General features: G+C 44.3%; 2 protein-coding genes across 6 annotated transcripts in view; both read left to right on the top strand.

Moving 5' to 3' along the window:
* Positions 1–22258, top strand: part of LOC135919787 (zinc finger protein 567-like) — a 136653-nt gene that overhangs the window by 13497 nt on the left and 100898 nt on the right. For both annotated transcript variants that reach the window (XM_070526055.1, XM_070526054.1), the window contains one exon: positions 1736–1794. In XM_070526055.1, coding sequence (XP_070382156.1) covers positions 1736–1794 — 59 coding nt within the window. The remainder of the gene's footprint in view (positions 1–1735; positions 1795–22258) is intronic.
* LOC135919770 (uncharacterized) overlaps positions 21239–22258 on the top strand; it is a 39265-nt gene continuing 38245 nt past the window's right edge. For 2 of the 4 annotated variants that reach the window (XR_011508707.1, XM_065453667.2), the window contains exon 1: positions 21239–21500. Coding sequence is in view for 2 of the 4 variants with exons in the window: in XM_065453667.2 (XP_065309739.2) it covers positions 21379–21500 (122 nt within the window). In the remaining 2 variants the exon portion in view is untranslated. The remainder of the gene's footprint in view (positions 21501–22258) is intronic. The other 2 variants (XM_070526022.1, XM_065453668.2) reach the window with 2 other exon arrangements.

Raw genomic sequence — 22258 nt, 5'->3', positions numbered from 1 at the left:
GCCGGCTTGAGCTTTGAAATTGGTTGCTTTCTTAGATCAAGACGCGTCGACGCAAGGGCGATGAGAAAATATTGCCATGGTCAGCGCAAAGTCAGCGGTTTAGTGCTCAGGATAAGATTTTTCAGAACATGAAGCGAACGTATACGTACAGACAAAAATATTTTCCATTGATGTATACTTCGTGCAATGCACACATGCAATGGAGTGCTATAAGTTGAAGTCCCGGGAACAATTCCGGATGGCACCACCGTATTTAGATGAAAGCGCACTGTAAAAATGCTCTTGTGTATTTGCACTAAGGGGCTCCTTACAGAACCCCGATGGTGAAAACTTTTGCGCAGTCCGCCTAAATTTGGTATGCGTTTATCCGGTCATGGCTCTTGCACGAAAACCTCGGAATTAGTTCTAACGGCGGTGAACAGTTGGTATGCCGAACCATAGGTGTTTTCTGGACAACTCGTCAAAGTGCGCAGTAATACTGTCATTTGCCAATTAACAAAAGAATGGGACAAAGTTGGTACTGACCGCTTAAAGCATTACTTTACTGAAAAGTAAGCCCCGTGCTTGAAAAGCTGCTACTCATTTTAAAACGATTGTTCTTCCCGTTGCATTTGTTCCTTAAAGGCAATAAATGCGCATTAGAGGAAAGCATACTTTTGCCGCTTGGAGTTGTGTGGTCAAAGAAGGTATGTGTTTCTGTTTTTATTGTTTTTTGACAACCTAAATTTAGATTACCTAGTTCAGATTTTTTTTCTATATAGCAAACTGGGGTGAGTTAGTACCACAGCGATAAAGAAGTGGGAAGTCATGGTATTCTACGGTACCCTTTACCATTTGTGAACGAAAGCAGTTGCACGTCGCATTTCAGCTATATTCTTGCTAACAATTGCATCTGCCTTAGGATATTTTTCAAGGGTTCTCAGAAGAATCCTTGTCCTTCGAAAAATTCGTATATAGGCTCAAGCGAGTGATATAGAAGCAAACTTTGCATCGCTTGAAAACAAACATTGAAAAACTGCATTCTAATTAATCATTATTTCATTCGAACTCGTCATTTTGTTCGTAAGTATTCAAATTAATACTTGGCTAAGAGGCAGAAACCTGCTTGTATTCCTCAGAGCTAGTCAATTAAGCCTATAATTTCAAATATTACCTGAAATTTGATATATTCCTCATAGCTGCCTGATCCATGAGTCTTGATTGTCATTGGCATGACAACGCCACATTCACCACGGCGTTGCCGAAACCCATCAGGGAGCCACACATACTAATTATTCTAACATTAGCGCTGGTTTGCATCGTAATATCAGACACCATCTGCGCAGTGTCATTGTAATACTTCAACCTGTTTCATTGACGCAGAAACCCTTTCAGAGATGTTATTCAGAAATTATTCTTAGGATTCTGACACTGCAGCAAATGCCGCAAAAATTTTGCATAGCAAACTACATACTACATGTTGTAAGTACTTCTACAGGTAAACTGACAGTATTTGTGCAAGCCAAGGCGCCGTTTCGTCTAAGTTGAATGAGTGCTCTCCACCATGTATTGCCCCGAGTGTGCCATTCATATTAGGCCAGCCAGCATAGTAGGTATTTATTGAGAATTAACCGTTGCGAGTAGTGCATTTACAAAACAGGACTTTGCTTTTTCTGAACTTTGGTTGTGTGAAAGATAATTTCGCCTTTATTTGTCACAGCTTGTAACTGTCTGTCCACTACTTCATTATTTGTAGGATTTCTGATGACACCTTGCAGCGCATGCCGATGACCGACGAGACTTGCAACGTCGACGGTATGTAGGCGATTGTCACTCGCCTTTACCACAAATATGGCAGATGGCTCCTATGGTTACCGTGGATGCGGTACACTTATAGTGAATAAAGATGCACTTTACCAGCGCCACCAAGGTGGTTTCCGCATCAGCCAGCTTATAACTGTCCTTACTAAGAAATTTTTGTTTTATCTTATATACGCAAATTCATGCGTCGCCTATGCAGTAGAAGTTTTTGAAAGAATTTGTTCTTGAATAGGTGGGCTGGTAAAGCACGCTCCTAGATAAGGGCAGAAGCCGAGAATGTTCATTCCATAGAATGATTAATTCACTCGTAAATTGAATCATCGCTTGACCATTGGTCCACAATTTCATTTACCAAACAGAATCTCAGTGCGTTTGACCTGCTGGCAACTTGTTAATGTCTCCCTTATACCAATCAAGCTGGATGACAAAGCAAGTGCTTTGAGGGGAATGCCGAGTGTGATGTGCAATTGGTCCGGCATTTCAGATGTCTATGCTGTGGGACGTTACGGTGCTCTACCGTTTTAGGCAGAGTTTCAGAAATATTCACCAATAGCATGTTACGAGCAGAAGATATATCCCGCTGCTGCCGAATGCATAAGTTACACCACAGAATTCGGGGCACCCGAAAACAGCCTATACTCGATCTCTTCATTCTTTATGCCAAGAAAGCCAACCTACAGCCGCAGCATAAACAACCTCAAAAAATTATTGCAAATATACCGCAATGACAAAAAAAATTATTGGTGAGCTTGTGCATGTTACCATAAATTACCAAATGTGCCAACTAGGCGCTTCTGAAACTCAAACATTATTCGTATTGAATTAGCAACAATCACAGTAGCCAAAGATTTCCAATGAGGGTGCCATTACTTCGAAACTGAAACGCTTTGTTAACTAGAAAACTTACGTAATGCTGAAACACCGGCTTTCTGCTGAATTCAATTTTCTGTAAGGTGATTAGCCTTCCTTGGATGCGTCAAGCATTATTCGTTCTGCCCGTATCTACGCAACCTCTTTCGCAGGCCCGGTGAACGTCGCGACTTTAGCGGCAGGACTAAATTGAGAATGCCACACAATAAAAAATGCGTTCCTTAAATTACGTCGATGATATCGCAGTGTATTTCATTCGAAGTCAAAGATAAAACTCGTATCTTTGGTTCCGGTGGTTGGGAATCCGCGTATAATGTTTGCTGTGGCATACCAAGGCATAAACACCTAGGCATGTGGGTGTAGGAGTGCAGTCCACGTTCTTAGCCTACTTCTCTCCGGCCTTCATAATATACATAAAGGTGTAATTGACAATGCGGCGTGTCCCTACAATTCTTATGCTATTTGTACTGGCGTCGATGGTCATCCTGGGGAGGTTTCTACCGTAACCACTGCCTTTCAGGACGTCTCGCGTTTTCCTTTTGCTTTAATGTCACGCAATTTCTGTGTACTTAAGGAAAACGTGCCCCTGCGTACAATCCTTGCAGCGCTATTCACACAGTCAACACATCTAATGTACTTTACGCTTTCCGTTGCACCTTGGAGTGGCATTTCCACGTGAAATTGTACTTCCGCATTTATTTCTAGGCTAATGTACTGTCTGCAACACGACTCTTACATATGCGCATTGAGCAAATCTTTCTGAAAGTTGTCCTTTAGTGTATTGATAGCTTACGCGGGAACACTGGCGAGGAGAGCCGTTTTCGCGCGCTCCTAAATAGATTCTAAACATGCATTGCTTAGAGCCGTTGCATAAGAAATTCAGCTACAGGAGTAAATAAATGGGTATCGGAAAATCAGTATCTGAAAGGCGAGTAAGTCTTTGGATGGCGCACCTATCTTTAATAAAAGGGCAATCAACTAAGGGCATACGTTGAAAAGCTAAAATACCTCGGTAGAAATGCGTCCCCTCAGTATGTCATTCCCTTCGTCGGGCTACGCTGCTGCTCGTAATAGTTTAACAATAAGCAAGAACTTCTTGAGGCATCTAATGTGCTTATTACTAGATAATACAGAATATAATATGGCAAGGGTATTACGCCCAAGAGAACGACGTCTTTTTTCAATTTGAGCACTGTCGTATTTTGCCAATTGTTTGAGATAAAACGTGATAAGCTTCAGAAGAATTCAATATTGCACAATCTTGATCGTGTTTGGCTTCACCATCGCCCCGAAGCTCTGGCATGCCTTCAAGACATGTTTGCAGAAAGAAAAACCACAGCGTATGGAAGCACAGCAGTAAAGTTGTCCTACCACTAAAAGATTCTTGCCAAGTGCCTTAAGCACGAAATATTCATTTCCCATGAATGGCCCCTGCACTACGGCAAATGAACACCTTTAATATATTTTTATGCCATACAGATGCCGACACAGATTCTGACAATGGCAGCACAAGTTGCCTTCCCCTGGGGCCCACCAGGAACATCGATAACGTAAGGCCCAGCAGAAGCCGCGCTGGCACGGAGGAAGCATCAGCCAGTTTTGAAGACGGCACAACGTAAGTTCCCATTTAGAAACGTTCCATTACAAGGGAAGTCAGAGACGACAGGGATGGATACCAGTGTAACAATCATGCCCATACTCGGTAATTTCTTCTTGGGGGGGGGGGGTGGGCTCGCTCTGATGGCTGAAACATACACGGCGTTGGCACTTTTGAGCGTTCGGCCGGCGCGGCACGCTTTGACAAACTTCGTGGTTCAACAGCGCGACCAGAGATGACAAGGCTCTTTGCACGCCCTATGCCACAACCACGAAGCTATACAAGGTCGCCCGATATTCCATGCTGTTAACACGCCGCACTTGGCGGTGGACTTGCTGGTTTGTAGCCTGCTTACACACTCCCTGTTACGGAATATGTAAAGATTGTGAAGGAAAGATGCTCATCGCAGCCCAGGCTCATGAAATAAAACAGGGTTTTTGTTTTCCTGTAAAACTCCTGCAAGAATTACGCTGGAACTGACTCAGTTGCGCGATGGATAAATGTTGCGATAACTTAAATGACAAATACCAGCTGCTGTTCAGACAATATTGTGCTGGCGTAAGAAAGAACCTTTCGCTCAGGATCTACGACCTTAGTTCATTGGAAAAGAGGCATGAATGTGCTTGGCAACATACCATACGGGTATTGAAGCTGGTGGCATTTAGAGGAATTTGATATCATAACTGAAGCAGTTGCATTTTAGATTCGTCAAATACTTGAGAAAACGTTGAGAAACTCAAATAACAAAACTACATCTTTAAAACTCAGCAATGATAACACCGCCACGGTTCAATCAATGAAATAGCACATTGAAAGTGCTCAAATTCACGTATTACACACCGCTATGAAAGTGTCTCTGTTATGGGTAGATCATTCGCCAGTATTCGGACACATTATATCGATTTCAAGAAAATTGCGAAAAAATATACAGGAAGTTGCCCGCTTGGAGTGCTCCCCAATATGTAACTAGTTTAACTGCGATATATATATTTTTCTCGTAGTTAACTTTGTAAACTCTACCCCACAGGGGGCGTATGCGCCAGCAGGCATTTGGTGTGTTGCGACACCACGTACTCGAGCACATGGGGGTCGGACCCTCCCGCGTCTAACCTTGAGCGGCTTTGCCGGGTCCGCAAAAAGGGGATCCTGGGGCTTGAGCCGATGGGTGTTTGGACCTTTACGGCCCCTTGGCGGAGGCAACATATCTCTTCAGCCTCGGCTTCACATAGACGGCACCCCCGGACTGACCCACGCGGGGGAAATCAGTAGTTTTGGTTTCCTGTCCCCCTCTACATTCTGCATCTTTTTCTCTTCCGTGTAATCTTTCCTGTCTTCTGCTCTCTTCTATTTACTTCCGACTTTCCTGGCAGAGAGGGTTAACCTTGTGTGGGTGGCCAATATTGGGTACTCCTTATTGGGTTATAGTAGCACCGTACAGCTGGCGAGGGCTTGTCTCACTCGTAAGACTTGCTCCGGCCCCATGTTGGGCTCGGTGATGGGCGAGTGGCACTGCTGCTGAACACAACCACTTTCCTGCTGCCGAATTCAACCACTTTCCTATGATCGCCATCTAAAAAGAGCTCGCAACGATGCAACGTTTCAATTATTTTTGAAGAACAATAAAGAACAGTTCCCTTAGTAACAAGCAATCCACATTGAAGGCAACAAGTGCGTGTGTAAATTCTCCCCCTTCTTGTAGGCGCAATGCCTCGCAAACACTACAGGACGTGGCTACAAAGCCACAAAGATGTCCAATGGAGACATCCTCCTTGAATTGAAGGAAAAAATGTAACATTATAAAATTAATAATTTAGAATGCATTGGCGATGTAGCCGTCACTGTGTCGGCACAGCGAACCATGAACACGATCCTTGGAGTAATCTCAGGACGACTTCTTGGACCGTAGTAACGAAGAACTGCTTGGAGGTTTCCAGGAGGAAAATGTGATCAAGGTAGAAAGAATCCTAATGCGCAGGAAGAATGAACAACTTCCAACGAAGGACAGTGTACTAACCTTTGGTACTTGCCTATTACATTGGATGCAGGCTATATCAAAGTACGTGTTAGGCCGTACATCCCAAATCTTCCACTGTGCTTTAAGTGCCAGAGGTATGGGCACGGATCTCAGACATGCCATGGAAGGCACACTTGCGCGAAATGCAGCTCGAACGATCATCCGTCAGGCACTCGCGACTTATCTCCACATTGCGAGAAGTGTCATGGAAGCCATCCAGGCTACTCCAGGACATGCCCTAAATAGAAGAAAAAAATAAATCATTCCGCTATGAGTCAAAGAAAATATAACATTTCACGAAGCAAGGAAATGTCTTTCATACTTAGATCAAACGAGCTATTCCGAGGTGGCGCGACGGGGGGAGCATCACGAACGCCTCGGGAGTCTACCGCGGTCCCTGATAGTGGTCCGGTAATCACTCCGCCTGCCCTCCTTGGCGGCAGCAGCAAGTGCTGCTCCATCATCATCGAAGGTGGGCCTGCAGACTTCAATTCCGCAGGTTCCAAAGCTTAACCAAACTCCACGGCCTGGGACGCAAGTCTCAGTGCCTAGTTCACGATCCTCCAGTGCCTCCGAACAGGTTGTGGAGCTCGATCAAAAATCACTGGCGTCATCGATGGCGAAAGATCAGCGATTTCACCAGCACGCTAGAAGATATAAAATACCTTTAACTGCTCAAAGAAAGGGACCGCTAACTTAAACGGTTACGTTTTAGTATACATACTATCCATCTTTACCACGTGCTCTTGAACACACACAACAAAAATCTTCCCCGACATGACTACACGAATAATTAATTAGAATGCCATGTGCCTATTTAAGAATCTAGATGATGTCAAAGGTCTAGTAGAGTAATATCAGCCATGACTGTTCTTTGTTCAAGAAATAAATTTAAAGTCTACACACAAGAACTTTTTAAGACAGTGCATAATTTTCCACAAAGATAGAAATAATGGCAATTCTTCAGGTGGTGTGGCAATCAAAGCCCAAAAGTCAGAAGCATGCTAGCATGTATGACGCCAAAGCTCAATTGAGGCAGTGGCTGTTCCGGCTGTATTGTTCAACCAACTTATATCTATTTGCTCCATATATATATATATATATATATATATATATATATATATATATATATATATTGCCTGATGAACGGTTTCACAAAGCAGAATTTGAAAAGCTGATTGACCAGGTTCCCGAACCATATACAGTAATCGGAGACTTCAATGCTCACAGCACATTCTGCGGTGAATCAAGATCTGATGTGAGAGGACGGGCAATTGAAGAGTTCCTTCTTTCATCCAGAGCCTGTCTATTTACCAAGACAGAGCCAACATTTCACAGTCCTGCACACAGCACGTATTCGTGTATAGACTTAGCCATAGGGTCAGCATCACTTCGTCCATACCAGGGATGGAGAATTAGTAATTCATATGGGAGCGATCACGTCCCAACACTCCTAGAAATAACAAAGTGGCACGATGGACCAGCTTACCCCGAAAAGTGTGAACTTCATAGTGCCGACCGGTTGAAATTTAGAAACCTATGTAAATTGTCCCTTGAAGATGTGGAGCACCTAGGTGTGGAGGAACTCACCACGTAAATCACTGAAGATATCCTCTGTTCTGCTAAAAACTGCATACCTCAGTCCTGCACAGTATAAGTCAATCTAAAACAGTGGTGGAAGAAAGACTGAAACACCAAAGAAACGCCAGAAAAAAGCATGGAGTAGATTTTCTGCTACCCAACAACAGAAAATCTAGTAGAAATAACGCGGTGCAAAGCGAATGGCCCCCGTATCCTCCGAATAGCCAAAAGCGAAAGCTGGACACGCTACGTATGTTCCATAAACTCATGCACGGTTGTTAGCTAAGTATATAATAGGGATAACTAAACGGACAACGTGCAAATCCTTTTCCTCTCATTGCTGGCTCTGGCGATACAATAGAAGATAAAGCAAACACTCTTGATGAGCACTTTCAGAGGGTATCAAACTCCTAAAATTATAGCGAAAGTTCTAGCACCATACGAAAATATATGAAAATATTCCTTTGCGTCGAAACAAGTTGTCATCAGAAGGATACAACAAACAACTAACATTCCATGAACTCAAGCTTGCCCTAGGCTCTTGTGGCAGCTAGGCTCCATGCTCTGACGTAATAACATGAAATAATCAACAATCTGCCTGGTGAGACCGTAAACTGCATCTTATGTCTTTACAATAAAATTTTTGCAGCTGGTCATGTACCGTCATCTTCGAAGGAGGCAATAGTCCTGCCAATACTGAAACACGACAAAGACCCTTCCTTAGTTAACAATTACAAACCAACTGCACTCCCTAGCTGTTCGCTTAAAGTATTTGAAAAAAGTATTACCCGTCGTCTTGTGTTCTTTTTGGAATATAATAGTATCTTGGTCCCTCTCCACACTGGCTTCCGAGGAGCAAGGTCTACAACCGATAATTTTGGTCTCCATGAGTCATATATACGTGACGGATTTGTACACAGCCAAAAGTGTCTATCTGTATTCTTTGAACTTGAGAAGGCATATCGTACTGCCTGGCGATACGGTATTCTGCAACACCTGTCGTCCTATGGAATTTGTGTTTATATGCTGAACATCTTGCAAAATTACCCATGTGAAATCTGAATTGGCAATGTACTATCGCGCACTTTTGTTCAAGAAAACTGCGTTCCACAGGGAGGAGTGCTAAGTTGCACACTTTTCCTAATTAAAATGAACTCTCTCCCCTCTGCTATACCATTCATGGTGCCTTATTCTGTCTATGTGGACGACATCCAAGACAGCTTTAAATCCTGCAATCTGTCCATGTGTGAACGCCAGATACAGGTAAGTGTTAATCGGCTCGCGGAATGGGCAGAGGAAAACCGGTTTAGGTGAAGTGCAGAGAAGAGTACCTGCGTGCTGTTTTCCAGACGAAGAGGGGTATGTCCTGACCCATTCATTACGATGAATTGAAGAAGCCTACTAATTAGAAAGGAACAAATATTTATAGGAGTAAATTTTTATAGTAAGCTAACCTTCATGCAACATATAAAATAGTTGAAGCCTAAATGTCTTAAAACTATCAACCTTTTAAACATTTTATTTCATCAGTCGTGGGGAACAGATAGGAATTGTCTCCTATCTCTTTTTAAAAGCCTTGTGCTGTCGTGCGTTGACTTTGGATATATTGTTTACCAGTCATCTTCAAAGGCAGCACTTAAGCTACTCGATCCTATCTATTACTTAGCTATCCACCTAGCACTTAGTACCTTCGTACAAGCCCTGTCCAAAGTGTCTATGCAGAGTCGGATCAGTGGCCACTGGATTATCAGCGCACATATCTCGGAGTCACCTATGCAATAAGAACGATGTCGTTAAAACAACATCCATGCAAAGCACTCATATCTGATCAGTCCTCAAACAAGCTGTACTTCAACCGGCCGTATCACGCCCCGCCGTTCCCATTAGCAGTAATGTCTGTTGCTGAAAAACTTGCAATAGTTTTCACAGATCTACAGGAAAGTACTATGGTGAATTCCTCCCACCTTGGGAGCAATGTCCAGTCACCTGTGACTTCTCCTTTACAGAGCTTAACAAAAAGAGTTGTCCAAGAATCCTTATTCAGCAACATTTAATGTCCCTTAGAGACAAGTACAGATCTATTGCATTTTTCACTGATGCTTCAAAGTGTGCAAATTCGGTATCATGTGCCACCCATGGCCCAAACTTCTCAAACTTTAGAACTTTGCGCAACCAGAGCAGCATCTCTACAGTGGAAGCATACGGTATTCTGATCATTCAGAAGAACTTCAGTTTGGCCTAGTTGGTATTTACTGCAAATAATATTGACCGCAAAAAAGACGGGGACATAGGAAGAAAACACATAAACAGCACAGGCGGTAACTTTCAACTACTATGGCTGCTATGAATAAATCAGTTGAAAGTTACCGCCTGTGCTGTTTATGTGTTTTCTTCCTATGTCCCCGTCTTTTTTGCGGTCAATATGATTTTCTGATCATTGTTGAGTATATAGTACTCCACAAGATACAAAAGTCTATAATATACACACATTCTTTAAGCGTTGTCACCACCCCCCCTGTCCTGTGGCAAAGCAAGCCGAAACCCCTTAATAAACAAGCTCCTTCAACTAATTCAAGCTGAATGCCACAGTGGCTTCGTGCCAGGCCACTGTGATCGCAGGCAATGAAATGTCGGACAAAAATGCTGGACAAGCGTGTCATCGGGATACAATTGATGTAAGCTGTATACCTGGTGCAGACATGAAACCTGCGGTACGAAAGGCCCTCCGTAATCATTGGCAAGCTGATTGGGATAGGGTAGTCGAAAATGGGCTGCACCTTTTAAAACCGCAGTTAACCAAATGCTTCCCGCTGAAGCTTGATCGACTCACCCAAGTCTGTCTGGCACGACACAGAATAGTACACATTTATGGCACATACAAATACCTCTACACTGCAACTGACCCAACGATGTGCACACGCTGCGGTGAGAACTTAACCGTCTTACATGTCCTGAGTCAATGTACTCAACTTCACCGAGAGCCATTGGCTCAGTTTATGGAACTTTACTCACACAATATACCCCCCCCCCCCCCATCCCGGCATGGTCTGATCAGAGGATGCGCTTTTTAACTTTAAAAGAACGCTTATAATTATCTTGCACAAGTTACCTTTCTAGACATCATCTCGTATCATCCCAAACATGAGATTGTGCCTCACAGGTGAGATATGGTCTGATGGACAAAAGTAAGACTGAGCTCTCGCTCCTCTTGCGTACGCAAGAATTGTAAAGCTAGGGTCACGGACAATCCACAATAATTGATCATCTGTGCCTATAACCAATGAATGTAAGGCCTTATGCTCATCTTAGTAAATATTTTAAAATTGGTGCACAGGTATATGTAGACAAAGTTTATGTGAAAGCGTCTATACAGCTTTTATTTTAGGTCCTATTCCTAAACTCACAATTTTACTAAAACAAGCCACATGTCGTGCCGCGTTTTGGCCTTAGATGCCCTAGCGCCAATAAACTTCAACCATGATTATCATTATCAACTTTGTAAATTCTAAGCTTCTATTGTTTTTAAGCTTAGCTAGTTGATAATTTTTCCCACTTGCATGCCTGAATAAAAGGTATGATGGATAATTTGCCGCAGTTTAAGTGGCTCTGTCGAACGAAATTTCGTTATTTGAAAGTTCTCATTCTAAACTAAATAATCTGGTCTGGATGCCGGCCACACTGTAATGATTAGAAACGACGTACAAGATAACACCACATGACTCGAACCAAGCTATAACATTACTTGAGCCATGTGAACAACTGTAACAAGAATAAATACATGTATACAAGTAAAAAGCATATTACCGCAAGAATGGCGACCAATGTTCATGTACTGCTTGGCGCAGACATTTCAAGCGGGCAGCAGGATGTACAAAAGACACACTGTATGCGCCGTCTCTGTTCGACTGCCCGTTGCATTTTTCTTCACAAAACGGTAGAAAAGCTGTAGCACCAGCATTGCCTTAACTCAACGCTTGCAGCGTTCATTACCTTATTGAGAAAAAAAGAAAATACTTACTTCTTCGGTAGCATATTTCATCCATTATACATGAAATCACTGAAGTATTTGATGTTTCTGTGCCTGCTACGTATGGGGGGAAATGATTATGTGTGTGTCGTTCTCATGATGCCTACGGTACGAACGGCGTGCAGTTCGAATGCGACTCAAATATCAAATGACTTCGTACAAACACTGCAGGAAAACTTGAACCCGGCAGTTTTTCTTCGTATTCGATGTGTAGGACTTTAAGTTAAGGCGATTGACGTACAACGGGGAGTCATTCCACCTACACATGTCAGAAATGACGCGAGTAGTTTGCCTCTGCGCCATTTCCGTTTCTTAAATCGAGAGCCTCAATAGGCTAGTTTCAATGGCTTATACCCGCAAAAAAGCGCCTCTAGTGAGAGCGAAATATTATCAGGATAGCCTCACACCCCATAAGCAAGCAAGCAAGTAATGGCTGAATAGGAACCAAGGAAAGAAACGAGCGAACGAACGAGCGACGGAAAATAAAGAGAGCCAATGACAACAAGAACGAAATCACCTTTAGGAATGCATTATGTTCCTGCATGTGACGTTGAGGAGGTCAACCTACAGTGCCAAAAGCTTACTTCGTACGGCAGCTCACTATGTCTGACCCGTCAGATCGTACAATATCGGGCATTACCACGCATGCAGGAGGCTTTCCTCTTCAGGTGTTAGTAGAGTGTAACATTCTGCTGAACCTTTCTACTCTTCCTAGCGACAATCTTTCCTGAAAAATTCACCGACCATTAGGATAGCCCATAAAGTGAAATTTTAGAGCAGCTGTGCACGTGTTTTTATTACGGGATATATTCAGGCAAACATTTTGAGATACAAATAGCAGAGGTCAAGCGCGATGGCTTTTGTAAATGACTGATCGAAGGATCTAGTGTAATAGCTGGTGCTGTGTGGCTTCCATAAAATACGCGCATAAACTGAGATTGGCAAACAATTGCAGACCAATATAATCCAAGCATGCAATTCATCATGCGAAAGTGAGAGCCCACACGAGCTCATCACAGCACGAAATGAGCGCTCTGGCTGACATCCGATGGTACTACGAAACGAGTGGTAGCGCGAGTCTGCATGAAACCAATCTTCCGCGCTCATGTCACTGAAGGGGCACCTCTCATTGGTCTCGGCCTCTCGACCATTCAAGGCTCGCATCTTTTGCCACTCCGCATTCGCTATTTCATCTTTCGCTCTTGTCCTTCGCTCTGTTGCGCCACCGACGCTCGCCGTAAGAATGGGTCATTAAGAGCTGCGCAAAAAAACGGAGACCTATTTTACCCGACGCTAAACGTCTTTCTCAATGCCAAATGTCTCACTACCAAAAGCACGCTTCTGGACTTTTGCCTGAATACTCCTTGTGAGCGTGTTGAAGACGGAGTTGTATTTTCGATACTCAGACTGGCTAGTTTTTTAACTTGCCGTCACTGAGAGATGCTTCTAATCTCCTGCACCTGTTTCGTGAAGGAAATACGATGTATTAGATGATGCAAGGCTTCTGTGCTGCTTGCCACTCGAACGAGGAAAATTCATTTCCAGGTTAGCATCACAGGGCACCGAAAGAACCACCGTTCAAATTCTGCCAACCTGGAGCCCAAATCAAGCGCTAAATATCAATGCAGAATCTTAGCGCTAAGAGCGAGTCGCCTTACCATTCACGCGCGATTTTTTCCGTCAAACACTCTATTGGGCAAAATGTGTTTTGTCGTCCCATAACAATAGTGAGCCATTTTGAGCTAATTTTTCCGTATCCTTGCAGGAATGCTACTGGAACTGGAGGACTGGAGGAGCAAGGCTCCTGCGCCGTCAGAGCAAGTGTTCAATCGTCTGCAAAGAAGTCGAAACACAAATGTCAAACATGTGGTAAATTTTTTAGAAGGGCTGACTATCTATCTGCACATTACCGCACGCATACCGGCGAAAGACCATACAAATGTGGAATATGTGAGAAATCATTCGCGTACAGGTCGAATTTGCGTGATCATGAACGGATTCACACAGGTTTGAAACCCCATATCTGTCGAATATGCACTAAACCGTTCAAAAACAAAACGGATCTTAACCATCATCTCAAATCACACAGTAACGACAGACCTTTCGTTTGCGACATATGTACTCGCTCCTTTAAGCACAAATCGCATCTCCAAAGACACCGCAAAGGATTTCACGAGGACGGAACACCGTAGAAGTGAAAGCAGTGTGGATTTCGGTCCACAAAGAGAGAAAACATCGACGCACATCTCTGCCAGAATACTGGCCGCTAATTGTGTGGAGATTCGTCTAGACATGCATTTTACCGAATTGCACATCCCTTGACGCATACGCTGGGCAGTCTTAACAGTGTGACTAGTGCGCAAGTGCAGTAAATCGCCCATCGGTTTTGTATATGAACGTGACTATGCACCCATGCAGGAAAAAATAAGCGCTGACATTCTCCCGCCGGGGTGATAAACTAACCGGACGCATCGTGTGGAGATGCTGGCTTCTTTTGACGTTTAAGACTGCTGAGTAAAATGCAAGACGTAAATGATGCCACTTGACTTTCCGAAATTACGAAAGGAAACGTTGTCTCCAGCAGAATTTGGGATGTTTGAATATCGAAGTATATTGCAGGTCCTGGCTAGAGCATATTGTTTGCACAACTATGTTGTTCGCCGAAGTAGCTTTAGCGAACTCATTCCTAGACAAACCCTAATGAGCAGCAAGTTCGTGTTTTGTGTCACTAGAAGGTTGAAACGTTCGCACAGAATCCTTTACACGTAGTTTAGTTCTGTGCAAATGGTCTGAAAGTGTACTAGCAAACAAGCTTTACCTTATCATCGTTTTAATTATTCTGCAGTGTAAATAGAAGAGAACAACTTGCATTAGGAAACATTTTCAAAGAAGGCAGTTTTCTTGTCAACTAAAAAAAATGTCTACCAAAAATTGACGTCCCTAGGCCTTGCTGCCTCCCAAAGACCGCTTTTATGACAATATATAGACATTAACATGCGGACATTTATGTCCCTTACAAATTGTTCAATGCACGTAATGCTTTGGTTCACTCTTTGGCTCCTGTATTCACAGCGAAGGTTTTTCTTCTTTATCATGCCGAAGAGAATACTGAAACTGAATTAGACTGAAATCATATGTAGCTTCACAATATATGTTCTACCAAAACGAATATTTTAGCTGTTCTATTAACGTGGAACATCTGTCACTTTTAATATGCAGTTTCTCATTCATTCTGAAGCCGTCTCATCTCCCTTGCACTCCACTCTATTACAGCTGTAGAATTTTTAGCCTCATGTGACAAACGTGTCCCTGTGAGCAAGATAGCTTTTAGTTATACTATTGACACGCGTAGTTCGTATGTCTTCTTGCTGTAGGCGCGTTTCACCGGATCCCCTTCTCATTGCATGACGCGCCTGCATGCATCAGAAGGTGTTCGAAAGTTCGGTCTTATTTTTGGTTTTGTTCAATTTTTATCACCAAATTTCACGCGCAACGCGAATACATTTGTGCATTCTGGAAGGCACCCGAGCACCAGCGATGCCGCTGGAATCTTCTACGAATAATGCGTGAACAGCCGACGCTTGTTAATCGTAAATCTCTTGTTCGACGATCGATTCATGTGCCCGGCACTATTTTTCTACCCGAATGTAACTTGTTTTGTGGGCTCCGGTTCGCCCAATAAAGAATGGTTCGTGAGTGATGGTTCTTGTCACTGTGTTATGTGTCGTATCTACAACGCGACATCTCGTAGAGGACCTTCGTGGTGACTGATCAAACCCCACCAGTCATGAAAAATATTGGAGGACGCTTAAGCTTCACCTTCGACAGTGGAACGCGATAGCGATATCGCAGCCCGTTCACGCTGCCCATTAATAAATGCAAGGTTATTGGGGCATCCTCGCACCTGTCCCCACATGGCCCAAATGCGCTCAAACAAGACGAAGGAGAGAAGCGGGCGAGTGGTGCGCAGCTGTCGTGGCAGCGACATACATTGCCAGGAGGGGGTCTTCTGAGTTTGCCGCAAGATGGCTTTGCGTGTGCGCCAAGCGCAGAAGAATTGTAGCGGTAACGTACTTCGCTAGTCGTTTAACTCCGACTTCTGTAATTTACATGCTCATAATAACCGATATGAACCGCCGTATGACTTTCTACGGAACGTTTATAAGGCAACGCAGCATTCACTAGAGGCGTTTTCGTCCCGCTTTGAGCCATCGAACTTGTCGCTGAGTGTTAGCGTCTCCTTCTCACATTATGGAGACCCTGGTTCGATTCCCACCCAGCCCATTTCGGAAGTTGTTATTTATGAATTGCCTTCCGGGATTTTTCGCTCATGGCCAACGCCTCCGACAGAGACACCAACGACACCAGCTTTTCTGCGACACGAGCTCCTTAACGCTGTCGCGTTAATATTGCCAACATCGCCATGGAGGATCGAGCTAGACGCAGACTACGCCTGCCGCTTTAGTACGGACCTCTGCCCGAGAAGACCAGGACGATCATGACCCCGACAAATGCCACAGTGAGTGTGCCCATGTCACCCGCAGTGACGTGTGCTGCGAAGCGAAGGAAGCCACCGATAATTAGCGGATCACCATTTGGAGATCTGGAAAGCTGGCCGGAAACCTTTGGAAAACCACTATGTTTAACGATTGAATCTTTGATGAGCTGCAGTTTCACAGTGCATTTCTGCATACATTCACGAGCGTCATGCCCAAGGAGCCAGCCGAAGTTGAATGGGGTTGCCGAAGGAGAACACCGTGACCCTCGGGGCAGAAATTCAGGCACTTCGACCCCAAATGTCCGAGAGGAAAGCGTTCTTCCGCGCTGCGGTTTTAAACAAATGGTTTACACAGGATGGATACGTGAACCAGCCAAAACCATTCCAATATTCCTAACGGATGTCACGGGTATTGAAAAGACGTTGGAATAGCGCACTCAGCAACACCGTCGCCTGGTGCTCCCGCCGAGGTGAAAAATTCAAACACAATAAGCTCCGACGAACTCCGAAACGCCCCTATAACAGTCTCACGTGAACTACTTAAGATGTTCTCTTCGATGCAGCTGAAGTAGCCTTAATTGCTGGCGTCATCCGGGGGGAGGTCCAGCAAAGGGGGGGGGGGTCCCAAAGGCCAACGTCACTTGCCCGGCCTCTGCATGGCAGTGTGATCTGTGGCACTGGTAAATCATCTTCGCCCATTCTATAAGAGAGCTGCGCGACTCCGGGACCGTCGGGCTACATCACCTCCCGTCTCCAGGTGAATCCAGAGACACCCGCGAAGAGCGTGCAAGCGCGGGCACTCAGCGGGCACACAACTTTCGAGCCGTTGGTGCCGAATAGCCGGCATCGTTCACTTGATCGCCCCCAAATAAAAAGAATTGGTGAAGAGAAAAGGTAGGGAACACAAACTTGAATTCTACTGTGACGCGTGGAACTCTTTCCTTTTTTTCAGTACCACTATGACGTTGCGGATAATGTATTCCAATGCGTGAGGGCTAATTAACCCTTTGATGATCATACTAAACTGTTATTTGAATACAAGCTTAAGGTATATATGAGTCCAGGAGAGGCATTTAAACTCTTAACAATCAAACTTCCGGTGATAGGCATCTGAAGATACCGCGACTATGGCTTTGCCTCATTGGCTGTTACGGCAATAATTGTGCAGACAAGCCTGTCACTTATATTCCACAACTTAAAAGCCCCTCGAATCAGTGTCACTACAAGTAATTCTTAATGATAGATTGGTTATCATTCCTTCTATTTACCTTCAAGACAAATGCGTATTATTGGCAATAATTTTTTATGGCCGGTGAGTGAATGATGGTGGTGAATGCTCAACTATTTGTAGCGAGACTCTCGCTGCAATGCCAAAGGTAAGCTCACGGAACAAGTTCTCGTAACCTACGGTGAGTGAATAATAAAGAGGAGGGCATCTATTTAATGTATCACTTCATTATTATTGTTCTGCTGATTAGGCACTTGGTCCGTCTGGGCTTCTTCCCTACTTGGAAAGGAATTTCATATCTTTTTAGGCCATGAACACATCAGACTAGCGTCAACTTTAATGCTGCAACACGCCTCTCCTCCGCATATTCTTATGTTGAAGCTAGCTTCGGATAACTGGTCGAACTTAAAAAAAAATGATGTCTGATTCGTTATTAGATAAGCAAACAGCATAGACGACGCAATAGCATACTTTAGCACTTTTATTACTGATGCCATAAAACACATGCAAGAATGAGGAAATGAGGTCTGAGAAGATACGCGAGAAAAGCAAATCAAAGCATTGGGCACACTTGGTCGGTACCCAAACACCTAAAATTTTATCGAATTGAAGAAGGTAAGTCAAAGGATAGAACGACGCAAGGACAACCTAGAGAACAAGCTGAGGCAGCTTCTCTCTAGCATAAGGTCCTGCACGGAATAGATGCAAGTCTGGTATGGGCTAACAAGTTCCCAATGGCAGGAAACTGATCCGTAGACCCTGATGAATGACTGAGGCAGGAGCCTAGAAGATAATGCATATAATCTTGGTAAACACTTCGAGCATGAGTGTAACTCTACGCCTTAAATTCCACAATTTTCAACGTTTCCTTAAGATCTATTAAAGCTTCTCTAATCTTCGAAGAACACTTCTCTTGCCTGCAGCACACTAATTATGCAGCGTTTTCAACTGGCCTACTTGTGCAATAATCAACTAAGGCTTTTAAGCAATCATTCGTATACCCTGGAATTGAATCATGGTGATAGAGAGAGAGAAATCTTTATTCTAAGTCCTGATTTGGTCAATGGAGACAGGTGGCCGGGTACTAGCCCCACCGGTGCCTCGCTTCCTCAGCTGGTGGCCGGGCCTTGAGTCTTGGCGGCATCGTCGGTCGGCCTCACTAGCCAGATGTAACCCTTCTGGCATTCGCCGAGCAGCATGTCAGAGCTTGATTGTTTATTTCATCATTTCATGTATCACCTCACTTCACTAGTGCTGAGTGTGAAACATAATTTACGACTATGGCGTCATCACTCCCAAGGATATCAACCTGGCTTCGGTGTCCACGGTTTGGCGCATGTTCTTGATTCGTAGCGTGTGACACGGATAAACACAGAAACATGACAAACACGTCTCACATGTCCAGGAGCAGTAATATAGGTCGAAGCACAGGCCAAGTAGGCATTCACGAAGCCTAAACCACATCGAAAGACAGTTCAGGGTGAGCCCATGCAATTGTGGTCGTTTTGTTTTTGAACTGAAGATATTTAGGTGAACCATTCCGGAATTTGTTGTTAATTGTGGCTCCTGCAATGTGACCCAATAGGGACGTGCATCAAGTTACCTCGCACGCATACGTTGTGCAGTTTCCATTACGCCAGGAGCGCAAGGATGAACCGAGAAAAAAAGAAGTCAAATTTACACTGTCATTGCAGTCTTACACTTCATCCTGCACACACCTGTCCTTACACAATGCCAACATGTGCACTGGATGGGCGTAATTTCTTTTTCCTTAGCCTGTTTTTAACCATAAGCGGGCGCGTCACTGTAGACTGCTTCCGATGAAGATTTGCTACCACCGAAAAAACAAATGTTTAGCGAAGATAACTTTTATGAACATCACCGGGTGCGCACGTGCGCGGCGCAAGATACTTTCAAGCTTTAAGTTACAGCTGTGCGGATGAATTATGCTTCGATTTTCAACACCGTAAATGCATCGGCAAAACATGAATCTAAATAAAGCGCCCCTATTTCAGGCGCACAAAGTTGAAAAAAAGGGAAACTTAGCTTGCTTTTACATACTTCAGAGAACGCATGCTTTGTCTGAAAGGTAAGCTCTTCTTGGGAAGGCCCATCATTTGACAAGCAGGTGCAAGGCGTCATTGAGCCAGTAACAACGAAGCTTTCTGGAAGGATAACGTTTACTGCAGGTGCATTTCGTTGTTTTAGCTTTTTTACGATCAATCAACGTGAATCAATGACCCGAGCAAGGTCGTCGTCTGAGGGAAGTCCGAAGGCTGTAACACCGAAGAAGGCATTTACTTATGCAATCGTTTGGTTCTTACCGCAGAACAACCTCATAGAACAACGCGCGTAGATTCACTTCATGAGGGTGACGTACAGAATTCCCGCGTGTAGTCAACTTCAATGTCCTATCAACTCTGCTTGCCGCAAGAAATTCCTTCTCTTGTACGCGATAGGTACGCACGTATTTTGAAATTTTCCTTCCTACGGCAGCTGAGGATGTCGAGCATTAAACTTGTACCGCAAGATATCGTTGAGAAATGTGGTCCTGTCTGCACGGTTCAAACATCAAGATTTTGCAATTCCGTTCAGGAATGTTCCTCTGGCCATATGGAGGGATTTGGATTGTCTAGTAAAATAATGAGGTGGCGAAAACACATGAGAAACGTCCATTCCTTGCGCAGGACCTTTGCAATTCACGCAGCAGTGCCTCGTGGATAACGAGGCAAACTGACGACAGGGCCTGTCATACTAGAAGAAGGAAATTCTGGCACCCACAACCCATATTACTTTTTGGAGCGAAAATGGTGACCGCTGTAACGTGGTTCCAGCTGGTCACATGTGCAGCAGGAACTACACGTTGGTTGTTGTAGATGAAATATGTTATTATATTCGAGCAACGTCGCTTGTCGATTCGGAGCACCTATCGTTTACGTTCGGTAAATAATTTTCCTTCCAGGGCAGCAAGAAGGGTCTGAGGTATCTGAGCCGTATGAGTGGAAGCGGCCTCGGGGCGCTTACGCATAGGTTCCTCGAACATGGTTGGGTGGAAAAGACTTTTGGGATGAGGCATTGTCGCAAGAAACTGTCCTGTAGCATTACGTGGAGGCTCTATGTAACCCCCAAAACACACTGAAGCGAGCAGGAGTGATACTCTGCTAATAGAGAGCACTGGCATCACTTATACGTGCCTTGGGTGTCTAACGTCAATCGTCGCTCGAATAGCTACACAGCCAGGGATAAAGCCAATGTTGACTTCACATATGTTGTCTTCACATTTACAGGTGTAATTTGGCCTAATTATATAGAGAAAAAGACTTTCTGATTCGCCATCGTATAAACGTTGGGTCACCTATTGTTCATTTTGTCTGTTCACTAATTTGGTCACGACTGCCAATATCTCCCGAGAAGAATTAGCACTACTCCTGAAAGAAACAAATAATAATAAACACATGTTCTTGTCTAAGGTTTTTGGCTGGTCGTGGGCTTTGCTTGAGTTTGTTTTGATGATTTGGTGTCAATTCAGCACAGGGCGCCGGGGCGCCTTGTTTAGTGTTTAAATATTAATACTTTAGCGTCAACATAGTGGCGCACTCTATCGTCTTTTTTTTCCAGATGGGTTTTACGATTTCATTCGACTTGCCCAAGTGCCCGCCGTTTTACTGGCTCTCTCATCCTTGGCACAGACTGCGCATGCGCGATCATTCAGCAAAGTTCTGTCTCTGAAAGACGCTAGTGCTCCGGAGCGTCGTCACCAGCCATGACTGAACAAAGAAGCGGTGGGCAAACGCCTCCCGCGTTTGCCTTCATCGAAGAAGCAACCCCGGGTACAAGCCGTGAAGGCGGCGAAGGAGCCTCAGGCACTTGCGACGATATCCCTGCGTGAGTATTCCCGCTTGTGAAAGTTTCGTTGGATATTGTCAGCCGCAGGAACAACCTGGAATACAGACTTTAACAGTTATACATTTGTTTGCACATCGAATTGGGCGTTTTCGAGGACGACTTCGATTCAGTGTGGCTGCGGCTGTTTATGACCATGATAAAGAGAAGTGCCTCCTGTTTTTCGATCAAAGTATCTATCCATATAAATATATAGACGCAGGAAAGCGACGACGACCTTTTAGGAAGGCTTATTACTGAACATTTGGCTGGTGGACCAGCTTTCGTCAGAGTACTTTGCTGTACTCTCTGTACTCTGTACTATACAGAGTACTTTACGTCAGAGTACCTTACTGTACTCTGAGGAAGGCTGGTCCACCAGCCGAAAACGTTCATTAAATAAGTCTTCCTAAAAGTTCGTCGTCTACTTCCTGCGTATGTTATGTCGGGTCCTGCGTGCTGAACTTTGAAGAAACCCCCATATATTTGGTGACGCCCACTTGGGGTTTGTTCTGTTTCAGTTACGATAGGGGACCAGACATTTAGAAGTGACTTTACTGTGCTTGCACGTACAACGCATGACATTATTTTAGGAATAATATCTTGCGTGAGTGGGGGGAATTTTTGGATTGTGGAAGCGGGGCGATTTCTCTTCGCCGCGACGTGCAAACTTCTATGACAGATAACACCAGTGATGCCGCCGACGTTCTCGATGTGTCGCAAGATGTGTTTGCCCCGCAGGCGGGAATGCTTGAACCTGT

This window comes from Dermacentor albipictus, chromosome 9 (assembly GCF_038994185.2).
Source record: "Dermacentor albipictus isolate Rhodes 1998 colony chromosome 9, USDA_Dalb.pri_finalv2, whole genome shotgun sequence".
Classification (NCBI taxonomy): Eukaryota; Metazoa; Arthropoda; class Arachnida; order Ixodida; family Ixodidae; genus Dermacentor; species Dermacentor albipictus.
The sequence above is the reverse complement of the archived record's forward strand: the minus strand, read 5'-3'. Positions and strand labels throughout refer to the sequence as shown.